At 38.6% G+C, this 24,157-nt stretch overlaps 1 protein-coding gene across 2 annotated transcripts in view; it reads right to left on the reverse strand.

Annotated features, from left to right (window-relative positions):
• FSTL5 (follistatin like 5) overlaps positions 1-24,157 on the reverse strand; it is a 777,648-nt gene that overhangs the window by 67,634 nt on the left and 685,857 nt on the right. Inside the window, exons 11-12 of one of the 2 annotated variants that reach the window (XM_019521732.1) lie at positions 17,473-17,499; positions 12,522-12,640 (exon numbers count right to left, since the gene is read on the reverse strand). In XM_019521732.1, coding sequence (XP_019377277.1) covers positions 12,522-12,640; positions 17,473-17,499 — 146 coding nt within the window. The remainder of the gene's footprint in view (positions 1-12,521; positions 12,641-17,472; positions 17,500-24,157) is intronic. The other variant, XM_019521733.1, reaches the window with a different exon arrangement.

The following is a 24,157-nucleotide window of genomic DNA, read 5'->3' on the forward strand; positions in this document are numbered from 1 at the left end:
TATTTGGGGGGGGGGGGGACTTGTACACCATTTTAATGTTAAATCCAATAAAAAATATTTCATTTAGATTTTTTTCCACAAAAATATTATGGGTAAAATTGGAAAAGTCAAAGTCTTATCAGCTACAATGAAATTAGGATTTAATTCTATGTATTTAGCTTTCTATTTCCAAGTGGAAGTCTTGCCTGTACCAAAATAAAAGTTTAGTCATATGAATATATTTGCATGCCAAAAAGTTTTCTCTTTGCATTAAGGTATATTATTCCATAGTACTCATCACCCTTAAGATTTATGCAGAAAAGAAAAGTACCATAGGTTAATTTTTCTATGTGCAGCTAGACAAATCTTCTCAAGACCATCTACTTCATATTCTTAGAGACAGCTGGAAGCCAGAGGAACATTTTGGAAAAACTTTCTGCTTAAAAATATACAGTATATGTTAATATTTCTATTTTTCTTTTTCTCCCTTATTACTAGGGACAGTTTAATCACATCAGAATTGCTGTTTGTTTAGCATTCATCTACTGCTTATTCCTGACAATCCTCTGCTTGGCAAATCATAACTGGTTGCTGCGGTAATGATTATGGTATGTCAGGGGATGATGACTTCACATGAGGAATAAACAGAAGGAGTTGATGAGCTCTCAACAAAAATCTGTTTTCTCACATAAAGCTGCTTTGGGAGAAGGGGAAAAAAGCGACATACCAATAGAAGTGGGACTAAGTAGTTCCTTAATTTTTTATGGAGCACAAAATGTATTTTAATGCTAACTTTTTTCTAGCCGCAAGATATTTTGATGTTTGCCCCTCCGTACATTTGATAGATTCACGCTAAATCTTCACGTGTCAAAGTGAGAAACAAATCAATTTTCAACCTGAGTAGATCAACCTACTTGTACAGAAGGTCAGTAAGCACTACCCTTTTGCTCTATGGCTCTTAAATTTCCAGAGACAGGAACCTACAAAAATCACATTAATGGAAAAATGGTCCTGAACTCTAGTATCTTGATACAGCATCTAATACATGCAGTTTGTGGAACTTTCATGAAAGCAGAATACGATGTCTTTTGGAATGGTTATACCATTGTGAAAATCCAAAAGAAAAGAGAATAAATAGTTTTTTCTTTTTAAAAAAGGAACATGTGCATGATAGAGGAAATTTTTTATTCCGTTTACTTTTTAGAGCAGTTTGTCGTTGTGTAAACAGTTCTAATATAATAAAGGGCTTAGTCTGTGTGTCTGCCCATAACACTTGTGGCCAACTGTGCATACAACACTGAGAGGGCAGGTGACGATTGGCTGCATGGGCCCAAGTTTGAGCCGCTGATGGAAAAGTTTGTGGAGAACATGCTCCAGCTGCCTAAGCAACAGGACTTCCCCACACCTCCCTACCTGAGGGCAATGGTGTGGGTTATGGTGGCCCCCCACCGCCCATCCCCACTGACCCCCGAGATATATAGATATACCATCACAGACATGATGTCAAAATGTATACCACGTCTTTATCATAGAATCATGGAGTATTAAGGTTGGAAAGGGCCTTAGGAGGTCATCTAATCCAACCCCCTGCCTGAGGCAGGAAAGATCTTGTGCCCTGTATGGGCATCAAAACTGCAACCTTGGCATTATTACTGCAACGGTCTTTTCTTGGAACAAAAATTAAAAGGGTAGTCAAAAGGAAGTGTGCAATTAATGAGAGGAGAGGGCATTTTGCTGTGGCTGAAGAGCAGGTGAAGGGAGAGTCTTACGTGCTTTGGGGATGGCTGCTCCCATGAATGGTCCAAAAAGGGGAATTAGACCATACCACTGCACCCCATCTGGATCTGCCCCTGCCAAGTTACAAGGGCACTGTGTGGCCCCTTTCCCTGTAGTTCTAGGGGACTGCATGCTCCAAGGTCCAAACAAGATATCCAGTTTTTCAACCCTTACCTTGAAAGCCAAGCTTTCCAATTTCACTTCTCCCATTCTCCTCAAATGAAACTGGAAGCATTCTGACTAACCTACTATGTCAAAGCCTGAAAAATGCCAGAGCCTATGTCAAAAGCCTTGCTATATTCCAAATAAACTATGCTCACTGCATTCATTCAACCACCCACTAGTTACTTTGTCAAATAAAAAGGTCAAGTTGTTTTAGCATGATTTCTTTGTAAATCTATCCTGGCTGATATAGATCACTTTTTCCTCCTCCAGATGTTTTTCAATATAATTTTCTCCAGCAACTTCCTGGGTATTGAAGTCAGACTGACATGTTTATAATTCCTGGGTACTGCTTTTTAAAAATGGAAAGTATGTTAGGCCTTTTCCAGTCCACACCCATTTCTCACATCTTTTTAAATATTGCCATTGACCCTAGGATGAATTCAGCACCATGAGATGAATTTTAATAGATCTTGCAAGTTACATTAATTCAAATTAATCAAAAGCTCTCTGATGCCCTCTTTTGTTATTACCCCACTTGATAGCCCTGCTAAGCTGAGATCATCCAAAATAGATCCTTTGTTTCAAAATACAATTTTGTCTTACATCATGATCTACAGATGCATATTCAGCCATCTAAGTTTACATCGTCTGGCTTTTCTGGAATCCAAGAATAGGTTTTTGATAAACAGAGCTAAAATTTAGCCTTTAAAAAAAATTGTATCTGTTGAGACTGAACTTGACATTTTTTAAAAAGTTTGATATGTTTTAATTTTAAGGTTTCATATTCATGTCCCCTGCCATTTTGTAAGTGGACAAAAATCTTTTTTTCTTTAAAATATAAATCAAAATACACTATTCTCTCATTTTAATTAAACTAGGAGCAAATTACTTCTTTTTTTTCAATTTAATGTCTGTGTAACAAAAGAAAATATCTGGTTAAAAGTGGATTTTTTTCATTGTTCATTTCCCCCCATCCCAAACACACCCTGATTTTATTCAGAAAGTGAGATGTTTTAAATCAGATCTAATCTAATCAACAGATGGAAGAAAATATAATCTTCATTTGAAAGTGAAAACTTTTGAAACAAGTCAGAGGAAAGAAGACATTCTCAAGACATTGTTTATGGATTTATGGGGCAATTTAATCCAAATGCTACTAAAGTTTTTACAAGGATTTTTATTTTACTTTAACTGGCTTTGTATCAAGCCCTTTCAGCAAGGTTCTTATGCTTATTATGTATGATTTAATAACATGATTAACATTTACGCTATTGTAACCACTATCATCACCACCACCAAAATTTGTCACGTGCACTCATTTTGAAATAGGATGATGTTCTGAAATGTTAAAAAAATGATAGTTCAAGCAAACTAATTTTAATCTTATATTGCATGACTTTTTATGCAGTTTACACACAAAGCATTCTTTCAGAAAAAAATTCATTGGCACCTTTAATGCCATTATTTTTGAGCCATTATTTTGAATGTGTCACACCTAATTATGATGCAATTGGTAGAGTAAAAAAGAGATTTTGGTAAACCTCATCTTGTTTCAAAAAGTACGCATTCTGACCTCATCTGAGTATGTAATCTAAATGTTACTTAGGGCACATGCATATATTTGCAGGACCTGACCTACAATACCACAGCTTGCATTAAGTTGCACAACTGTTGATCAGATCTTTGCTTAGATGCATATTCACTGGTGCCAGGAGCCATTCTGGAAAAATGATCTAAGTAAGTTGGGGTGGGGTGGTGGGAAGGATGGCATCGGGGTGGGGGGGGAAGTAGCTGGTGTGGGGGGCTTGGCGCGATCAGAAAGGGCTGTACATCTAGAGTTGGGAGGAGGGCCAGAGGCCCAATAAGGGGTGGGAAGGGTAAGAAAAGCATGGCCCCTGGGCTGTGCTCTGAATGTGTACACACATTTGGTTAGATCAGGCATGGCTTGGCCTGATCTACATAGTGGACTTCCTTAGGTAAACTAAGTTAGATCAGGCCGGCTAGTTGTTGTCCAATTAAAATTCCTCAAACATGTATCCAGTTTGGCTTTTAGATCAAGCTTAACCTCAGATAATCATGGCCTCCACCATCTCATTATATAAGAAGGCAGAACAAGGCTATGTTGAAATTTATGGGAGTTTTGTCACTGACTGCAATGGGATGTGCTGAGGCATTTTCTGTTTCAAAAGTAATTCAACTATTTTTATTTGATTTTACCTTTCAGGGCAGAAAGATCCTGCAAAACTGGTGGAATGTAAATGCAAAATGGAGAACAACTATTTAGACAGCAGTACTGCAGAAAAGGATCCAGAGATTACAGTGGTTGCAGACCAAATGAGTCAACAACTTGATATAAAAGGGTAAATCTCATTTTTGGTAAGTATTAATAGAAATGTTGTAGATATCGGGAAATAGTTATTTACTTTCAGTGTGACACTGGGTAGGCCTCATTTAGACAACAGTTTCCAGGTTTCAGCACTACACATATAGAAAAAGTAGGTTAACTGGAGAGTGCAGAAGGAGAAACAAAATCTGAAAAATGACCTATTAGGAAACATTGAGAGAACTGGATTTGTTTTCTCTGGCAAAGAAGAAGACTGAATGCTAATGTAGAAACTGTCTTCCAGTATGTGCAAGGTTGTTTTAAAGAGGGCAATGATTACCACATTCATTCATATACTACATGCACCTTTTCCCCCAAATTACCGCTCCAAACTTGGTGTCTGTGATTTAGGAAGGAAGCTGATTTCTGCGTTAGAATGGAGGTATGTGGATGCTGGAATGTCTCCCAAGGACTCTACTCTCTTCCTGACTGGCCACATGCAGGAGGGCCCGGGTCCCATCCTCAGTAACATTCACCCTCTTGCCACAGCTGCACAGCTATAGGTTTAACCATGTCGCAGCCACTGTTGAAACAGCAGCTGCATTTGGCTCTGCAATTTGGCAACAACAGTGACAGGGTTAAACCTCTAAGCTGTGCAGCTGCAGTAAAATGAGGAGTGACTTTTTCCTGCATGTGGACTACCCATGCATAGGCTAGTAAAATTCTGGAAAACTTTTTTCTTCATCCTGTCTTCCCAAAACAAAGTGCATGTCTTATTTGAAAGCATGTAGAATGTGAGAAAATGTGGAAAGTATTCTCCATGTTCACTGGTAGCACAAGGGCTTAATTTGTGGCAAAGCTGATTTACAGTAGACATTTGGATTTTTTCCCCTCCTCTAATCTGGGACTAGTTCAGCACTGGTGATGGATGCGGTCCATAACATGAGACCTCTTCTGAGCACACGCACACTGATTAGAGCTGGGCGGGTTCGAGAAGAGTGAAACGGTCCACCTGGATGATGTCAGTGACCCACTTACATCTGGGGACCCTACGCAGTAGGTTGTGTGGTGCAGTCGAGTGCAGTGTGCTACACTTGAGTGCCAAGAGCACAACAGTAGGGTGTCGTGTGCACATGAGTATGGTTGGTGAGAAGAATGACTGACACATGGTGTGATTTTGGTGAGTATTTAAGGAATCCTGAGGCATGATTTGGCATGCGAATGGAATATGGAGGCTTGAGAGTACTTAGGTTTCAATGGTAGAGCTTACTTGGTTGGTGATACCTGCATGTGCGAGGCGTATAAGCAGAGACTGTAGCAGTGAGAGAGAGAGAGAGGGGTGACCTATCAGATTGGATTATAATTGGATAGTTACTTGTAAAAGCATTATTGGATCAGGACCTCGATCATCCATTGGATCGGTAATTATCATCCTTCCCTCACTCTCGGGCTCAGTGAGTACCCTCTGAGGAAAAGACTGAGGGCCTGACAGTCATTCCAGCTCAGTGAGCCTGTGAAGGCCCCAATGCTGCCTTTCACTGCCCCATCACAGTTCTGTTTATGGTGTATTGCAGTTAACCAGTGTATGTAGTTAATGCTTGATGTTATGTACATTTCCTAGTGTTAATCTTGTTTTTGTTGTGAGCACAAATGTATAATATATTTTTGAACTTTATTGGGGCCTCTGTATATTTATAGGGTATGTGAGGGTGGGCTGTAGCTCTATATATATATCTGACCCCCAAATCCACCTCTAACAGAGACAATACATGAGAGGCCCTGGCTGTCTTAGGAGGTCTAACAACCCTCCGGCCCTTAGATTTCCCATAGGTGGTCAGTGTCCAGGACACCCGGCGGTGTCCACTATTCACTGGCACAGTCTATCCAAGAAGGCTCACAAATATACTTCATTGAATATCTATATCTATACATATCTATCTATCTATCTATGGATAGATAGATACAGATATATATCTATAAAGAAAGAGATCTATATGGACTGATATATCTATTGATAGATATATATACTTTCAATGAAATATATTTTTCAGGCTTCTTAGGCTGTGCCAGTGCTGAACTCATATATGCGTGTGTCCGTGTGGTTTTTTAAGAACAAACTAGACAAACAACTGTCAGGTATGGTTGAAGTATTTTTTAATTATGCCTTATTGCTTAGAGAAGGGTATGGACTGGGTGACCTGCTTTATTCTCAGAACAAGAGAAGCTCATTCTTATCCAGCATTGAGAAGTAATGCTGAGCAGCCGGGGTGGAGCACCATTATAGCCTGAAAATGATTTAATTCTTCCAGCAACCAGGTTAGTTTGCTTAGTTGCCTGAGTATCCAGATACTACTGTATTGGGCAGTGCTCACTTACCTACAAAGTGTATAGTGTACTCAGGCAAACAGCCCTCAAATTGGTTTAAGAACCATATGAAACACTAGCTCAGAAATATATAAGAAACACCAGCTCAGAAATATATAAAAAGTAATTCACATGGCTGAACGAACACTTCTCTTTCTTCTACTGCTGAAAACTTGCATTAAGAACGGTTTTCAAAGACTATGAAGTGCTTTCCAGAACTTGTATTATATTGAAAGAATTAACTAATGGAAATATGTTATCTGTGGAAGGAGCAGGAGAGACAGGACTACCTGCACATAGCCGTATAAAAATAAAATACAAAACTTACCCAATAAAACTGTGCAACAAAGAAAACAAAACAATGCAGAATAACTGAGAATGTTCTTTATGAATCCTCACCAGTCACCGATCAAGCAGAGATGCAATACAATGCGACACTGCACCAAAATTGCATTTTTACTTAGAACAAACTAACAGCTTTTTCCAAAAGAGGTTTGGAGAAGATATTATACTCTGCAAAGGAGTCTGTTTTTATCTCAGCTTTCCTGGTCAATGAGTTATTCTGAGCAATTCACAGCTGTTGGTTTATTATCAACACTACATATAGGGAATTCTGAAGTCCATGTTCATCCTTTTTTCTTAGAGGAAAATAATCTCAACAGCCTTTTATTCTTTGGTAGAGAGTTTCATTGGAAACAAAATCAAATTATTTTTTGAAAGGGAAATGAACTAGTATAATGATTATTTTAAGGTGAAAAATAGAAACAATATATATAGCTTCATATTTCTTTGTGCAAAAAATAAACCTTGTTATTCAAAAGAAGGAAATATCTTGATTCTTGGATGTTTGTGAGACCTATAATTGATGAAATAATGGAAATGACGCACAGATCCAAAGGCAACATTTCCAATCTTTTTGTGATGTATCAATGATACCTTCTGACTCTAAACATAAGATATATTCTATATCCTGCAGGTAACCCAAGTTCATTTCTACTTTAACAAAGAAAAATGGAAAAGTCACTTTCTTACCTCCTCTTTTGCTTACTTTATAGAACGCTAAAAAAGGGAAATCATCCCCCCCCATTTTTTATCATTCAACTTATTTATGGTTCATTCAGATTATCACTACATTCTCAAAGAAAATATAGGGCAATATAAAATATATGCTGTTCTCATTTTCTTTTTAACCTAATAAAATTTAATTGACTTCTTAAGTAATCAGCTTTTGAATTACGCATCCATAAAGAAAGGTCTCTGGCTTATTTTTGTCTGTGTCAACCTAATTTCACTTAAGCAGCACAAATCAAGGCATGATTAGCTGCTCAGCATAATTATCCATGCTAAAATATATCTTGCTGTTGAGTGTTGCAGCCTTTGATATTTATAATGATAGCTAAAGAGGCAAAATCCTCCAAGACAGTTTTGTTTTTACCCAAATATACTTTTGTTATTATTATTTAGGGATTGTTAAAATGTGCTTTTTCCCTCAAGGTGACTAGATAGAGTCTAAGGGGTTACATTATACATTCATTTTAGGAGGCTCAGGGAGTTGATAACCGCTAGATGGCCCACACATTAAGACGTTTAAACTAGTTTTAAGCACCTTTTAACCATCTTAAAGTTAGGCCACCCCAGGACAGGTTTCTCTGAACTGTTACCCAGCTCATGTTCCATGAACGTGTGACCAACTCCTCCCAGAGATAAGCCATCTAGGTTCCAGTCCTCCAGCATCCCAGGATGCAGTGCCTCCCCTGACTCTTCTGTTCTGTGCATACAAACTTTCCACCCCCTTAACTCTACTGCCCAGTGGGTGGTATTGGCACCAAGCCAACTCCCTCTCCTGCCCCCAGGGGTAAGTCTTGGCTGGGCAGCTAACAGGAGCACAGACTGGTCAGGGAGGAAATCCTAAAGGGTGGAAGAGGGATCAAGGTAGAGGTCCAGATCAGGGTCCCCATGACCTTCTCTCCTGAGGCAGGAACAGCATCCCTGTGAGTAGGGGTTACCAATCCCAATACTAACTTATTCAAATACAAGAATTTCTTTAATTTACTTACTCTTCATACTTTTACATTTTGTTTTACTTCTTTTTATTTTATCCTTTAGTGGATAAAGGATAAAAGGTAGTGGCTTCAGTGAGTGAGTTCCTTCATTTCACCATCTAGTCCCCAGCTCCCATTCCCATTCATTTCACTGCCTAGTCCAACCCACCCCCAGAGATGGAGCAGAGATAGAAGCCTGCCATGGCTTGCAGTCCTGTAGTGGGAACTCACAACTGTAGCTCCTAGTCAGGCCCAAGATCATCAGCTTTCTAGTAGCAAATCACAGTTGCAAGAGTCAGAGAAGATTTTTAGCTTGAATGTGTTTCACTCTAAACTTGAGCTAACACTAACACTTATCACCATTTGAGAAGCTTAAAGTGTAATATATAACAAAGGCCCAAATGATAAGAAACAGATATTATCAATTAAAACTTTATAATAGGCTTCATAAGATAAGGCCATCAGCCTTTATTTACCATATTTACTCAAATACAAGATGACTATAAAACACATGGCCAATATTGAGCAAACATGCTAATGGGAACCTACCACATGATTTTTTTTTTGCAAAAATATTATATATTCAAGAGGGTGAATGACATGCACATATCACTGTACCTCTAACCACCTGTCAAGTGACCACACTACCACATTTTTTTAATGAAAATATTTCATGTTTCAATCCAAATCAATTCCAAATCCGTGAGTCAGTCAAGAACCATTAGTGGCCCTACTACTGGCAAACATCTTTCACCTTCACCTATGGCTTCAGATGATTCCAAACCATTTGGCAGGCATCCTATATGCAGGCCCAAGCCTGGAGGCTTAGGGTTCAGATGCCCCCAAGTTTCACTTGCCTTCAGCCATAAGGCCTAGGAGCAAGCTAGGGAGAAGTCTCCCATTTTCAAGAACTGGGCATAAAACCAAAATCTTCCCACTTGAGCAGCAAGTTAGAGATTTACTATACATTACCTTCACAGGCACTACCCTATGTCAGAAAAGCAGTTATCCCCAGGTGTGACTAGGAAAACTGCCCTGATAGTCATGGTATTTCCCCTATCAGGTACACAAGGATTAATTAGTACAGCCCACCTGAACAAGTTATTTGGTACCACCCACTGTATGGTGTCCTCCTCAGCAGCAATTATTTTCAAGTCATGGTGAGTCATTACACTGCATACAATTTCCAGTGATTCCTGTTTCTTCACCAGCCTTTAATATCTAGCAAACATCTCTAAATAGGCCCTCTCAAACAGTTCACCCCAAATCCCTCTGTCACCCCTTCTCTCAGCCTGTTGCATATGTTTAGTGTGGCCCTGCCCTCCATAAGGTGGAGCCGGACCAGGTTCTCCTGCACCTCATCCGCATATACACTTTTGGAGGATCCCAGGTCTCATGACAAGAACACCCAGTTCCAGTCATGAGTGGAGTGCTAATTAGTACATGGAAACTTTGTGTGGGGTATCTGGAGTATACATAAATACTGATCAGTGCTGGGTTGTGGGATTACCATGGCTTGAAACGCTGTTGACTCTGCTGGGACCTAGTACAATGAGCTATGTGGTAAATAATGAGCCTTTGGTTTTGGTTTTGGACTACTATCGTATATAGTGGGTATATCTACACATCACCATATGACAATGTTCCTACAGTGCCATGCTTTAGTACTTCCTTTTGGAAGTACTAAAGCATGGTGCCATACTGCTCTTTGACCGAGGCACACTATTAGATTTTGCACTACATCGCCACAGTGGCACGCTAAAATGGGGAAGCGCACCACTATGATCACTACTTTACCATAGCGTGCCATACAGTGACGTAGCACGTTGCTACGTAGCCATAGGGCAATGTGTAGATGTACCCAATTTGTACTATAAATAAGTAGGCACAAAAATGCTGCTTAAAAGTGTGGTTATGGAGTGCCTGTGCTAAAACTTGCAGCAATTTCAAAAAAGGTAAAATGCATGAATTCTGGATGAACTAAGTCCATGGATAGTACAGGTATATTTATTTCAAGGTCAGTGTTTTCAAATTTGCTCCACACCTCCATGTGCTCAAAGACAGCAGTGTCTGACAGTAAGGAGGAGGAGAAGGGGCAAGAGGGGGAAGAAGTTGGCAGAGGAGAGGAGGGGAAGGGGGCTACCTGATTCCCTGATTTATTTTCCCTGCTGTAGCAAGGGGAGGGGGAAATTTCAAGGCAAACCTTCATTAATTATATTCTATACCTGGAAAAGTATAACACATTTATAAATTTTCCATATATATATAGAATATAATTATTGGGGGATGATCTTATAGAATCACAGAAAACTAGGGTTGGAAGGGACCTCAGGAGATCATCTAGTCCAACCTGCTTCTCAAGGAGGACCATCCCTAACTAGATCATCCCAGCCAAGGCTTTGCTGAGCAAAGTCTTAAAAACCTCCAAGGATGAAGAGTCTACAGCCTCTCTGGCTAATCTATTCCAGTGCTTTACTACTCTCTTGGTGAGAAAAAATTTCCTAATATCTAACCTAAACTTCCCTAGCTGCAACTTGAGACCATTGCTCCTTGTTCTGTCATCTGCCACCACTGAGAACAATTTAGCTCTATCCACTTTGGAACTGCCCTTCAAGTAGTTGAAGGTTGCGATTAAATCACCCTCCCCTCCACGCTGTCTTCTCTTCTCCAGACTAAATAAACCTAGTTTATCTGTTTATCTTCCCTCAATATTCAATGTCATCGTATATTCAAGTAAATACAGCAGATACCAAGCACACAAATGCCCATACCAACATATCAGTTTGTAATCCCTCTAGTAGCAACAGAAAAAGTGAAGAAGAAATATATGTGAAGAATTAATGTAGCCAGCCCTTAAAATATGCAGAAGAAACAGAAGAGACAGATTTTGGTGAAATTCATTTCACACTTCTATTGGCTACAAAGGACCTGCTGTTGCCTGTACCAGTTCTAACTTCATTTTATAGTGACAGACTCCTGGCTGATAAAACTGTCTTCATTTTGTTCAACAGAGCTCCTGAAGTTGATAATCATGGAGGATCTGTCTCATGTATGCCCTGAGGAACTGACTGTTTATCTTAAAATAAAACAAAACACATGGCAGAACAATACCAACAACGTGTGGAGAAGTGACATCAGAAATTTGAAGATCAACTCTGTAAGCATTTCTGAAAAGCAGAATTCAAAAATGAAAGATAGGAGTGATGTTTAACAGATGCATTGTGCACATGAGCAATATGAAAGAAGGTGTCACACTGAGAGTGGAATTGGACTCTCTCTAACTCAGGGAAAAGAATGGGAGAAAATAGAGGAAGAAGCTGGAGAAAGGAAGGAAACAAATGCAGATCTGAAAGACAGCTGGGGTTGGCAAACTAGGGCAGGGGTAGGCAAATTTTGCTGCTGTGAGCTGGAGCTTGCAACTCAGCCCCCTGCTGCAGGCTGCAATTTTCCACCCCCAGAGAGCTCAAGGCACCTCCTGCTTACGTGATTCTGTACTGGAAACAAGTACAGGCATGAGAGCGTGGCAGGGAAGGTCTGCAAAAGAAAATGCTGAAGAAGGGACAAGCAGCAGGGCACAGTCTGTGCCACTGATCTCCCATGTCACCCTGGGCTGGGTCAGACCTTCTTGGGCCAGATCTGGCCTGCAGGCCAGAGGTTGCTGATCCCTGACCTAGCAGAAGGGGTTTGAATTCATTACAATAAAACAAGAGAGAATGGAAAATATGCAATTACCTACTTAATGGATATGCAGAAGCCTTCCATTTCAAAGTCTATCCATGAGGTACCTCTTGCCAACATTAAGCTGATACTTCCCATTTCAAAGAAAAGGATAATTGAGAAAACACTCACAATAAATTTAAAGAAATACTTGCCTGAAACCCAAGGAGTTTTTCACTGGGCTTAATGTGTCTCTGAAATTCACATTCTACTGGCTGTATCACTTTGATTCCATCTTCATAAAAAACATAAAACATGTTCCCAATTCCCAGACCTTAGGAACAAAAACACATTCAAATGTACAAAATTAACCATTAGAAAAAAGCAACCCCCAATTTTTCAGAACCAAAGCCCTCATTTTAATGCTAATATGAGATCAATTTATTAAAGGCTGTGTGATGATAATAAAGCTAACACCATGGGATTTTCTACTGCAAAGCTGAACCCAAAGCGTGATGCTATTCAAGTTTTTACACTGTTTTCCCTGTGAGCAAGACAGCAATTTTACAAACAGAGATCTGGAAATAAGCCATATTTTGCCAGATGAAGTAATGAATGAAATCATGTGAAATCTTTTACATGATAATCAAATGAAAATAAATTCCATATGTTTTCTTGCTTTTCTTTTTCTGAGTGGAGAATTTAAAGTAATTAACATATCACATTAACAGAAAAAAAAGTCCCGAGTCTTTGTTATACCTCATATAGGACATTTCCTTCAGTACTAAAAGGGTAATGCTCTCGATAGTCTTTTACTGGCAAGTCAAAAGTTGGGGAGAAATTTAATTCTAGTTTATAGGGCCACAATTTTTTGTGGAACTCTACAGTCTCTCCCCCTTGAGTAGTTATCTCAGGACTGTAGCATTACTCTAACAGCTTAACCTATATACCTCAGTTTTTCATCTATCAAAGTTAACTGTTTTGGTATTTTATTCGTCATGATTATTAGTTAATATTTGGAACCTGTTACAAAGATGAAAACCACTATATTCTTGCAATCAGCATGAAATCAATTATGCCAATAAAGAGTTTCACATATATTCCAGTAACATGTCCAAAACTTCCACTATCAGCAGGACACTGGCATGGGGAATAGACTTAAGAGAATATAAAGTTAAAACAAGAATTTTGATTTTATGTTCTCAAGAAAGTCCTCTGTTATCAGAAAGCAAAGTCCTCGGAATAGCATACAACATAAGACTATTATTCTATTAGAAAATGAAAAATGAAACAACATAAGGATGAAAAACAATAATGCAATGTAAGAAGTCTTAGAGGACCATCCCCTGGCCTGCATTTGCAGTGGAGTAAAAGGAGGCAGAAAGATGCCAGCTGGGGGAGGCAAGGGAGTTTGAAAATAAAATATAAAATATATTCAATTCATATAGAAAATTATTCCCTCTGGATAATCCTATGGGAAGGGAAAAACAGGGAGAAGCCCCCGAAGTGGATCTTGGCAGAGATGTACCCCAAATCTATTCACTATAATGAAGAACAAGGAAGGGTTTGACATCCCACAGAGCTTCAGAGAACTCCTAAAGTGCCACAGTGATGCAGCTACTTGATTCTTAATGCATCCTCCCACCTGCAGATACCTCTCAAACCAATTAAAGTGGGTTTCCTGTCACACTGGTGCCTTTGTGCAAAATTAACTCTTTCAGGAGGAATACGCCCTCAAATATTTTTCAAGCTCTAAACCCTTGCCCTTTGCAATCTCCAGTGTCACAAAAATGACTGACTTTTTTCCCCAATTTCTGCACAGAATAGAGGAAATGTGTTTGTATAACAGAATCTCAATTACTGATATTATGACTCTAAAGACCTTCATTACAACATTCTTCTGTGGCTGCTATGTAAAGGTTTCATCAGTCCACTAGGTCTTATTCTTTATTTATACAGGAACAGAACTGCAGCAGATCTTACCTAATTTTGCCAAAGACAGCACTTTCAAGATACACACAAGAGAGGAGCAGATGTCATCTCAGAAGTGAGATTTAGCTGGGTTTTTTTATTTGCAAAAACATTTGCCACATTTAGATAGATTTATGTCTGCATTTCACTCTGCTTGCCTTTTATTTGAAAAGTTATGACACTGTCTTTATGTACATCTTCCCTGTACATACCATCAAAGCCAGACTTAGAAAGGGGGAGTCTTTTGAATAGTTTACAAAATACAGACCCTGTGAAAAAAACTACCTTTGCAATATGACCAATTGTCAGCGTTAAAAAAAAACGAACTGGGAACTCATCCTCCTGGAGAATCCTAGGACCTCAACTTGTCAATTCTTTTTAACTTAATTAAATGTTAGCAAGGGTATTGAGGGCAAGGAGAACTAAAGGGTGATGCTAACTGGCAGTGGCACTAGAATATTTTGTTGAGTATTCATAATCACACAATCCTTTAACTACAAACAAGATGGGGACATCTACACAAGTCATTCACATACAGCAATAAACTGCTCTGCAATTTATTGTTCCTGAGAAGCTCCTGGGCACACAGTTTACATGTGCACCTGAACCTCAGCACATTGAGCTGGGTCATAGCAGCTCCGGCTGGCAGGAGGCCCTGGGTGTTAGTCTGCCAGCCCAGAGCTGCTCCAACCAGGTTCAGTGTGTTGTAGAGGAGCCGGCTGGTGCATGCGAGTGCTTCAGCATGGGGCTAACCAGCAGGCAGCCTCTGCATTGAAGCACTGTCTTGCCCCAGCCAGCCAGCTCAGTGTCTACATGTTTGCTGCTGCACACAAAAAACTCCACAGCAGGGTAGGACTTATAGTTACATGTCCTACCCTGCTGCAGAGTGTATTAATTTTGTGCATGTGTACACACTAAGACATTTACTGCACAGTTAATTAATCAACTGTGCAGTAAATATCTCATGTAGACACACCTGATAATTCCTAAAGGCAGCAGTGAAAAAAATTTCTTTTTCTTGCAGGTTTGTAATGCTCAAATTCAGAGCAGCCTAATATTTTTCAATTTAATTCCAACCTAAGTAAGCCTGAGATCCCACCCAGCCTGCAGCCATTCTACACTCTCTGGTTCATAGCTAAAAGCAAACTCCTGCATGAAGAAACAATAGCATCTCCTGACAGAGTTAGGGTTTCTAGAAAGCACAAGCTGTTAGGGCTCTGACTGAAACAGGTAGTGGGTAGGGCAGGCAGCAAACTTTGAGTACTGATCACAATCAATTAAAAAGCCACTCTTTTTCCCTGCCCCCTCCACTCTTTAGATTTCTCACCTTACCTCCCCCTCACCTATGTCTTCCCACCCATAATTTCAGTATTTGGTTTGTACAGTGCCTAGTACAGTGCATCCTCAAAACTGAGTACAGTTACATGAACCTTTCAATCTAGTTTTCCCCAGCAACTTACAGTAGCTGTGCAGCCCACATAATAGTTTCAAGAAGCAGATGCACCTAAGATTATCAGTTATTGCAACAATAAAAGGTGTTGCCTTCTATGGATCACTCCTATCACCGGCTAGTCAGCACCAACACTTGTGAGAAGAATGGGAGCTAACCAATAGTAGTAAACAAAAGAGTCTGCCTCAGCCCATTCAGCCCATGGGTATAGCAAAACTACTTCCACCTCTTAGCACCTGCTCCACAGGCCAACATCCAACAGCTAATGAGAGATGTCTGTTAACCCTGCTGCATTTCTGTGCATACTCTAAGTCTATTATTTATTATTAGGAAAGGATTTTTGCAGGTGATGCTGTTTATTGGACCTACGGTATACTGGGGAGGGAAAGAGGCAAGCTTGTGAGTACTAAGTACCCTTCCTCATTACCAATCATTTTCTAATGACAGAAAGCAACATCCAGCCTGACCTTAAATGTCTGCAATCTAAAAAAAGACAAAGGCAACCAAAGCACTCGTAATTAGCTCAGAATTTTGAAAGTCTTCACAACAGATTCTCGTTCTTCCCCTGTGAATTTTAACCCTCATATGTGACTCGCAAGCAATGTGTACAGTGCCTCACTGCCAGGCCCAAGACTGCTGCTGAGAAACAAGCTCTGTCCACCCACCCTCACTATGCCTCAAATAAGTTCAGTGAGTAGGCAGATTAGACAGCTCAGTGGGATCTTCAAGACTGTTCTCAGGTTTTTCCAAGACAGACAGCCTTAGAGCAGTACTGGGCACATGAAAATAAATCTTAAAAATATATAAGAAGTCTCACTAATCAAAACGTATTTTAGCAAGATCCCATAGCAAAATCTGAGATGCTCACTGTTACCATGAACCTTGCATTGAAGATAATTGAAAATAGCTTATATCCCTTGAAATATATGAAAGTCCCTCTATAACTTTTAATGAATGTTAACTATTTGAAGTTAAGAATAAACATTTATAAGTAACACTTTGGCTTTACCCTTTTTAACTGAGTCTGGATATTGCAGAGGGTATGTCATACCGAAACACTGAAATCACATCTTGTAAAATAAATATTTATCACTGGAGGTAAACCTTTGAAGTCAACAATAATCTCGACACCATAAACACCTAATACTGTTCTCATGACATCCTCCAATAAAGAAGCAAGATCTAAATGGAAAGCATGAAACCTAGCTTGACCCTTCCACCTTCTAACTTCATATCAAAGAGAGAGAGAGAAATTGGTTTGTCTTACTAACTAATCAAGAAACTGAAAATTTTCTTTTCTTTTTTTTCCTGGGAACTGCACCAGATGACACTCTTGAGATATAAGAATGATTAACACCATAAGGTCAGATTTCTGACAAAAGACAGGGTGATTGCCTAAAAGATTTATAGCATCAGCAGGACAAGTTAAGGGCAAAGGACCTGTCTGGGTTTTCAATCTTAACTCTGTGGGTTTTTTTCTATCCCTCAAAGCTCTAATATACACAAATGTGCTTAAATGTAAACCACAAAAAGTTGCTCAGATCCATAACAAATATATTTTCCTCAAAATATTGAAAAGCTATTATAGCATGCTTATATAAAAGGCATTTGAATACTATGAGGTTTTAACAGAAAACATGAATGGAAAAATAATTACTATAACTACTTAATACCAGTAAGAAACTTAATAACTTAAAAGACAAACATAGAAACATAGCACACAACAAAATAATTTGTATTAGTACCTTCCTCTCGCCACAATATGTTTGCAACTGCAGCATGTAAGAGAGAAAAAACAAAAGAGACAAATGAACAAGAAAAAACATGAAATGGTATATCTCCCATTGAAATAATTAAGATGTTACAGTGCTTAGGGTCTCTAAAAAGTGTGAATATATAAAATAATGGAAATAGTGAATTAACCATAAAATCCATAAATAATTGTTTTATGTCAAAATGGTTTAAAAAAAACGAGGTGACTTTTCCATACTTGTTACTGAGCTATATGACTTGCAATTAACTTATTTAGCCTTTTATCAAAACTTTTTAAAATTTTTCTGTTACAGACTACAAATCTGAAAATGTGAGTTCATAGGAGTATAGCTAAGATTATAGCTGAAGTCAACTTCCATCTAGTTTTAGTGCAAGGATCATATTTTGAAGATATGTGTTTATTTTAGAAGACAGTAATGAGAGAGGAACACAAAAAGTGGAAATATTTATAAAAAGGCATACTTTCTTCTACATATCTGACTTTTTAAAATTAATAAAGAAGGTCTACCATTGACTTCAGAAGTAGCAGAACAGGAACTAGGTGACTTAAAATAGTTATATATGTTATATTCACATTAAAATCTGTCATATTTGAAACTTGTTTAAGCAGCTGGGTTTTGGACATTTTCTGACTGGTGGAAACTAACAATATAGACCTTGAATTTTGTTCAATCTAGGGAAAACAGACCAGACATAAATATCACAGTATAAATTTTAAGTGTGTAGAAGTTAGCATGCAATGGAAGAAATTGGTAAACCAAAAATTGTAAAATGGATAAAAGGAAAAGGAACAGAAAAAAAAAAAGAGGGGAATTTAAGTCCCTGTAGAAAGCAATCATACCTTCTGCTAAATTCTTGATTCAGGAAATAAAGACAATATGGCAATTGTTCTCTGAAGCCCACAAAAATACGTTTATTTTATTTTACAAACCATTTATCAGTTCTGCTCTGCTGCATGACCTTAGCAACAGTACTTAAAATGCTGTCCTATTAATAAAATGAAAATTGAGGATAATTATCTAGTTCCAGGACTTCTGAGATCCATGGATGAACAATTGGAAATGATTATTAGAAATAGTACGGTGTAGAACTGTTGACTTTTTGAATGAAAGGTACAAAAGACAAACACATGTCTTTACTTTTCCACACCAAGAAACAACAGATAGATACATAGTGGTGTATCTACACATTCATTAATGTGCTTTTGTTACTGCATGATAAATGTAGTACCTATAATGTGAGGTAAAAAATAAATGCACATTAAGATGCACTAATGCACAGTAATGAAAGTGACATGTAATGTGCTTTTTAGTGACATTTAATGTTCAGTTGCCTGTTTTTACCACACATTAGTGTATTAGCATGATTTTTGCCATGATGCTTTAATGTGCAATAAAATAAGCGATCTTCCATTAAAGCACACATGTAAATGCCCCCATTATGTATTAACAATTGCTGTCTTTAACTACATCTAATTGTCCCTTGAATGTAAACAGAAACCTTGTATTTTCTTGAATAACTGACACATTAATGTGATATATACTATACATGCCAAATACCAATTGTGTTTCTGATTCTATCATCTATTATGTATTCTTGGTAACACCTTTCTACATAATGAGTTTGAGCCCCTGACAATGTGAACTGTAATAACTGCATTGAAGTAAAAATGAAATCAACCCAATTTTCCATTTGTTTCTATAGTCTCAATCATTCCTGGGTTTTCCTGATATCAGGTTAACCTGTTAATTCAGAAACAGACCAACTTCAATGGAGCACTGGTGAATCACAGGAATTGAGGACTAGTCTCTTGGTACTCTTGTATGTATTTGTTGAAACTACACGAAGGGTAATCACTAACCAAACACAAGAAAATCAGCTCAGCTGGGTCATAAAATGGGTCTGTCTTATAATATGATGTTACAGTGCTAACAAAGGTTGTTAATACGCCTCTATCAAAGGTAAGTACATTTTGCATGGTTACTCATGTGTAAACCATTTGTCCACTCTGCTAAATGTTTTTGTCTTTGAATAAAAGTGTTTAACAGTTTGCTGCAGATGTAAACCTTTCATTAGAAACTGCAATCATATATGGATTGGAATATTAGCTAAATGCATTATTGACTGCTTTTCTTTTTGAAGTAAAATACCAACTTGACATCAAAACAACACACACACACACACACACACACACACACACACACACAGAACAGGTTGAGAGAGTATAAAAATAGATTTAAATTTGTGTTGATCCAGACAATGAATAGATATTGGAGAAAGAAAAGGATGGGGTAAGGATCTCTTGAATATAAAGAGAATTTTCTATGAGAGAAAGAAAATTTTAAATGAGATAACCATACTGCTGCTTTTTCTGAAGAGCAAGAATAGCGGGTTAAAGGGACAAAAATGTTAGCTGATATCCTTGAAGAGAAGGAAAGGGAACCACTATAACACTGCTCTGCCTTGATTCCATATCAGCCTTACTTTTCAAACACCCCACTATCTGCTCTGGGGTTGTCAGTCTGATAAGTGATGCAACAGAATTAGCACTCTTCACTGATTTTTTTCACACACTCTCCCCTCTCACTGTGCAGAAAAGGGGACACTGTTGCTTTAAAGCAGAAAAACTGCACTTATTTCAAACAGGAAAAAAGCACTTATGGGACATAACTAAGTACCAACTCTTGCAGAGGGATAGAGTGCAGTAGACAGAGGCACATGTGGTAAGTTCTGCATCCCAGCCAGCACAGATTTACATGACAGTGGCCTCTATTGGCCTGCAGGTGGTGGTGTGGCTAGGCAACCAGCAGTGGCAGCTGCTATTTTTGCATGGCCCCTTTCCCCAACCAAGTTGGCACCTACAACATTCACAAAGTAGCACAAATGATTAAACTGTTTTTATAGTTCCATCACAACAGGACATGAATTTTATCTATGAACATTTAGGCTTTGCAGTAGTTCTGGATTATTTTTTTTGTTCGTTTATGCAATGTCTATGCAATCTAATATACTTAACCGGTTCATTTCTGAAAGGATTTAAACCTCTCTGCCCAGGACAACATGGAGGGGCATTACTGAAATTAGTTTTCCTCTCCACATCTGGAAAGACAATGAACATTTAACTCAACTGCTCTTAGCTGAAAACTCTTCTGCATTGGAAAAACAGATTCCAGGGAAAATGGAATATGGGACTTAGAGAAAGGTGAAAACTATTCTTCCCAACCAGGGAAATATTTTTATACATATTTGGGGCTGCTATAAGGCCTATAAGATGTAAGACCTCAGAGCAGTATATGGTCATAAAAGTCATTTCTAAGTAAGTTTCAGGCCTATTTCGCTAGTACTGTATAAATGAGTAGACAGCACAATTGAATTTTGGAAAAGTACGTGCAGTGCATTTACTACTATTAAATTTTTATAGATTTAAAAGTAATTGTTAAAGGTATCTGCTTTCTCAGCATGACAACTCAAATTAGTCAATGGTTGTGTTTATACAAACACAAAATAAAAAAAAAGAACATATCTCTAATGCTATAATTTGTCTTGGCATTAGTTAGTACTTACACACATACTCTTAAGCAATAGGTACCATGTTGTTTCATTATTGAAGGGAGCCAGAAAGAGTACATTTTTAATATGACTTTTTTAAAAAGTGCCAGTGGTGATAGAAGAAAAATGTTGTTAGGATTCTTTTCTCAACTTCCATTATCTTGCAAGTAAAAACTGTTTTTCCAGTAATCTCTTCTCTCTTTCTTTTGGACAGTACAGAAGCAATACTTGTTGGGACACAATGAAACATACTGTTCTTTGTGAAACAATGCACTCTTTCAAAATGACCCAGGTGGTAATCATGTGATGGAGTATACCTGACAAAATACGCTTGACTCTTTTGTCCTACCTTAGCATCATCTAAGTTTTAAAAGTTAAAAAAAAGAGGTGGGGGGGGGTGTGGCAAGGGGAGGCTGTTCTGGCTACACACTTTGCTTTCATTTCAGGATATGCTAAAACAATACAACATCTATTCACCTAATTACTGAACTTTTACTTATCAGTTAACATGTCACAGCTATGGTAACATTACTTTTACTGTTAAACTATGAAAGCTTAGAAAAGAATACTATTTGATTTAATTTTTACTAATTATATCTTTGGACACTCTAACCACATATAGTACATCCATAACTGAAATAATGTCTTGAATGGTATTACACACAGAATGCTACTGTAAAAGATTATATATGAACATTTTTCAATGACCTTGACTTCTCAAGAGTAGGACCTAGTACTTAACATCATTGTTAGTTGTACAGTAAAATCTCTGATTTACTATCTGTAAATTCTGGTAATGAGATATTATGAATTACTTTATCAAGACTCACAAACGCAATATCATATACATGAAAACAATTAGAAAGTGATTCACAAGCAGAATCTATAACCCCTAACTGGAAATCTTAGACAGAGAGTCTTTGTCTATGATGTTGTCAGAAGGTATAAACTTTATTTAGCTCTACCATAAAATAAAATGCCAGCATAAATTATCTACAAAGAAATTAGGTAAATAGGTATCATTTAGTATGATGTGGGACAGGGAGATTCTATTAAAGGTGCATAAAACCTCACAGAGAGAATTTAGGCAATAAATCATAGTCAAAAAGCTTTTAGTCTTATTCTAAATTCTACGCAACAGTGATGCCCGCTTGCTTATGGATGGCCATAAACCTGTCAAGTCAGCAGCATTCAGATCACATAAGCTCTTGTTAAGTGATAAGCCTATGACATTACGCAAAAAAGGCACTGTGTTAGAAATCGATCTATTTAATGGGATGGAAAAGACATATTATTTTTTAAACAGAGCCCCAAGACACAGAATGCACAAGGAAGATAATTTTCAGCCTGCTCCTGTTGAAGAGATGAAACAATGTATAGAAGTTTCTTCATGGAATTTGACAGTGCCATAGTGACTGAACTGGGTAACATAGTAAGCTATAATTGAAGTTAAAGAATAAAAATTGCTGCATAAAATACTAAAATGTCCTCAAATATTGTTAAACTGATTCTGACAATTCAACTTGGACATTATGTGACAACTTGCCATTTCACTCACTAGATTTTCAGGTAAGTCTCTAATGTACAAATGTAGACTAAGATTGTAAGTCTAGGGACAGAAATTACACATATAAATTACACATATCGATTTATAATACACCTGGATTGATATAGCATCAGACTTAACTGGTTTAGGTTAAATAGGTTTCTTGAATTTCTGCCCCAGATTTTCTCCAGATTCAAGTTCACCCACAGTTCCCCAGCATCCCAGGATGTTTTGCACCTCCCCCACAAATTCCCGCCTTGCACGGTGGGCAAGCTAGCCTTTAGCTCCGCTTTACATGAGCAGGGAAGCATTCTCTAATGCCCCCCCATTTGTGGCTTGGGTGACTACAGGCATGTGGCTGCATTTCTGGAATCAAACATGAATGTCTGTTCAGTTGCTTATCAGTTCAATTTATGCAGCTAAGACTAACCTGCAAAGATTGAACTGATTCAGTCTAGGGCTTTTTGATCATCTATATTTAGCTGAAGAGTTTGAAGGGGTACTCTTTAAGGGTGCTCTTGTCAAGTTAGGCCCAATTTCTGTTTTTTTAAAAGAGCTTTGGGAAAACCTAACAAAAATTAAAACATGGCGATGATCAAAAAGCTACTCAAGGTGCTAAAGTACAATGATCCCAACATGAAGCTGACTATATGTAAAGTGAAATTAATCTAGTTGTACTGTTGATACAAAAACAAAAAGTGAAAAATATGTTTTAAATTATTATAGTTGTAATAATAGCTGCCTAGGAAAATATGGAGGACTGTGATCCCATATTTTAGTCCCAATAGCCTTATTGTTAGGGACTTGGTACAGAAAACAGGAGATCCATATTTTAGGTTGCCCATGCCCAAAAGTGGTCTAAATTTGTATCTCTGACTTCTCAACATAATACTCAAACCTTCACATCATTGGTTAGGCATTATTCCCCTCTTCTGAAGTTTTTCTGAATCTGAGCCATTTTCCCCGATCGGCTCGGAGTGCTCCCAGCCGGGTCATGAGGCGCTACAGGGATTTGGGAGCCGGACTTAAGGGTCTAGAAGCACAGGTGGTGTTTTCATCGATTCTTCCAGTCTCAGGCTATGGGCTGAGGAGGGAGAGGAGGATCCACGTAGTCAACCAAAGACTGCGGCGCTGGTGTCATCAGGAAGGCTTTGGCTTCCATGACCACAGCCCACTCTTTGGCGAGAGAGGCAGTGAGCTGCTGGGAAGGGATGGCCTCCACCTCTCTCCGCTGGGGAGGAGGCTCTTCTCGGCCAGACTGGCTGACCTGCTCCACCGGGCTTTAAACTAAGCCCGCTGGGGGACAGGGGGACTACCGCCACTGCTCGCCCACTGAGCAACCCTTGCAAAGCCAGCAGACCAAGGCACTTAAGGGAGCCCACCCTTCCCCAGCCCTGGTACAATCTGTGGGCAAGGCAAGAGCCCCCAAGGGTACATTTGCCTGCCTGTACACAAATACCAGGAGCTTGGAGAACAAGCAGGAGGAGCTCATGCTCCTGCTCAATGCAAAGAATTATGATATCATTGGGATAAGGGAGACCTGGTGGGACTCCACCCATGAC

This window comes from Gavialis gangeticus, unplaced genomic scaffold, assembly GCF_001723915.1.
Source record: "Gavialis gangeticus isolate Ggan-Ray unplaced genomic scaffold, GavGan_comp1, whole genome shotgun sequence".
NCBI classification, from domain to species: Eukaryota; Metazoa; Chordata; order Crocodylia; family Gavialidae; genus Gavialis; species Gavialis gangeticus.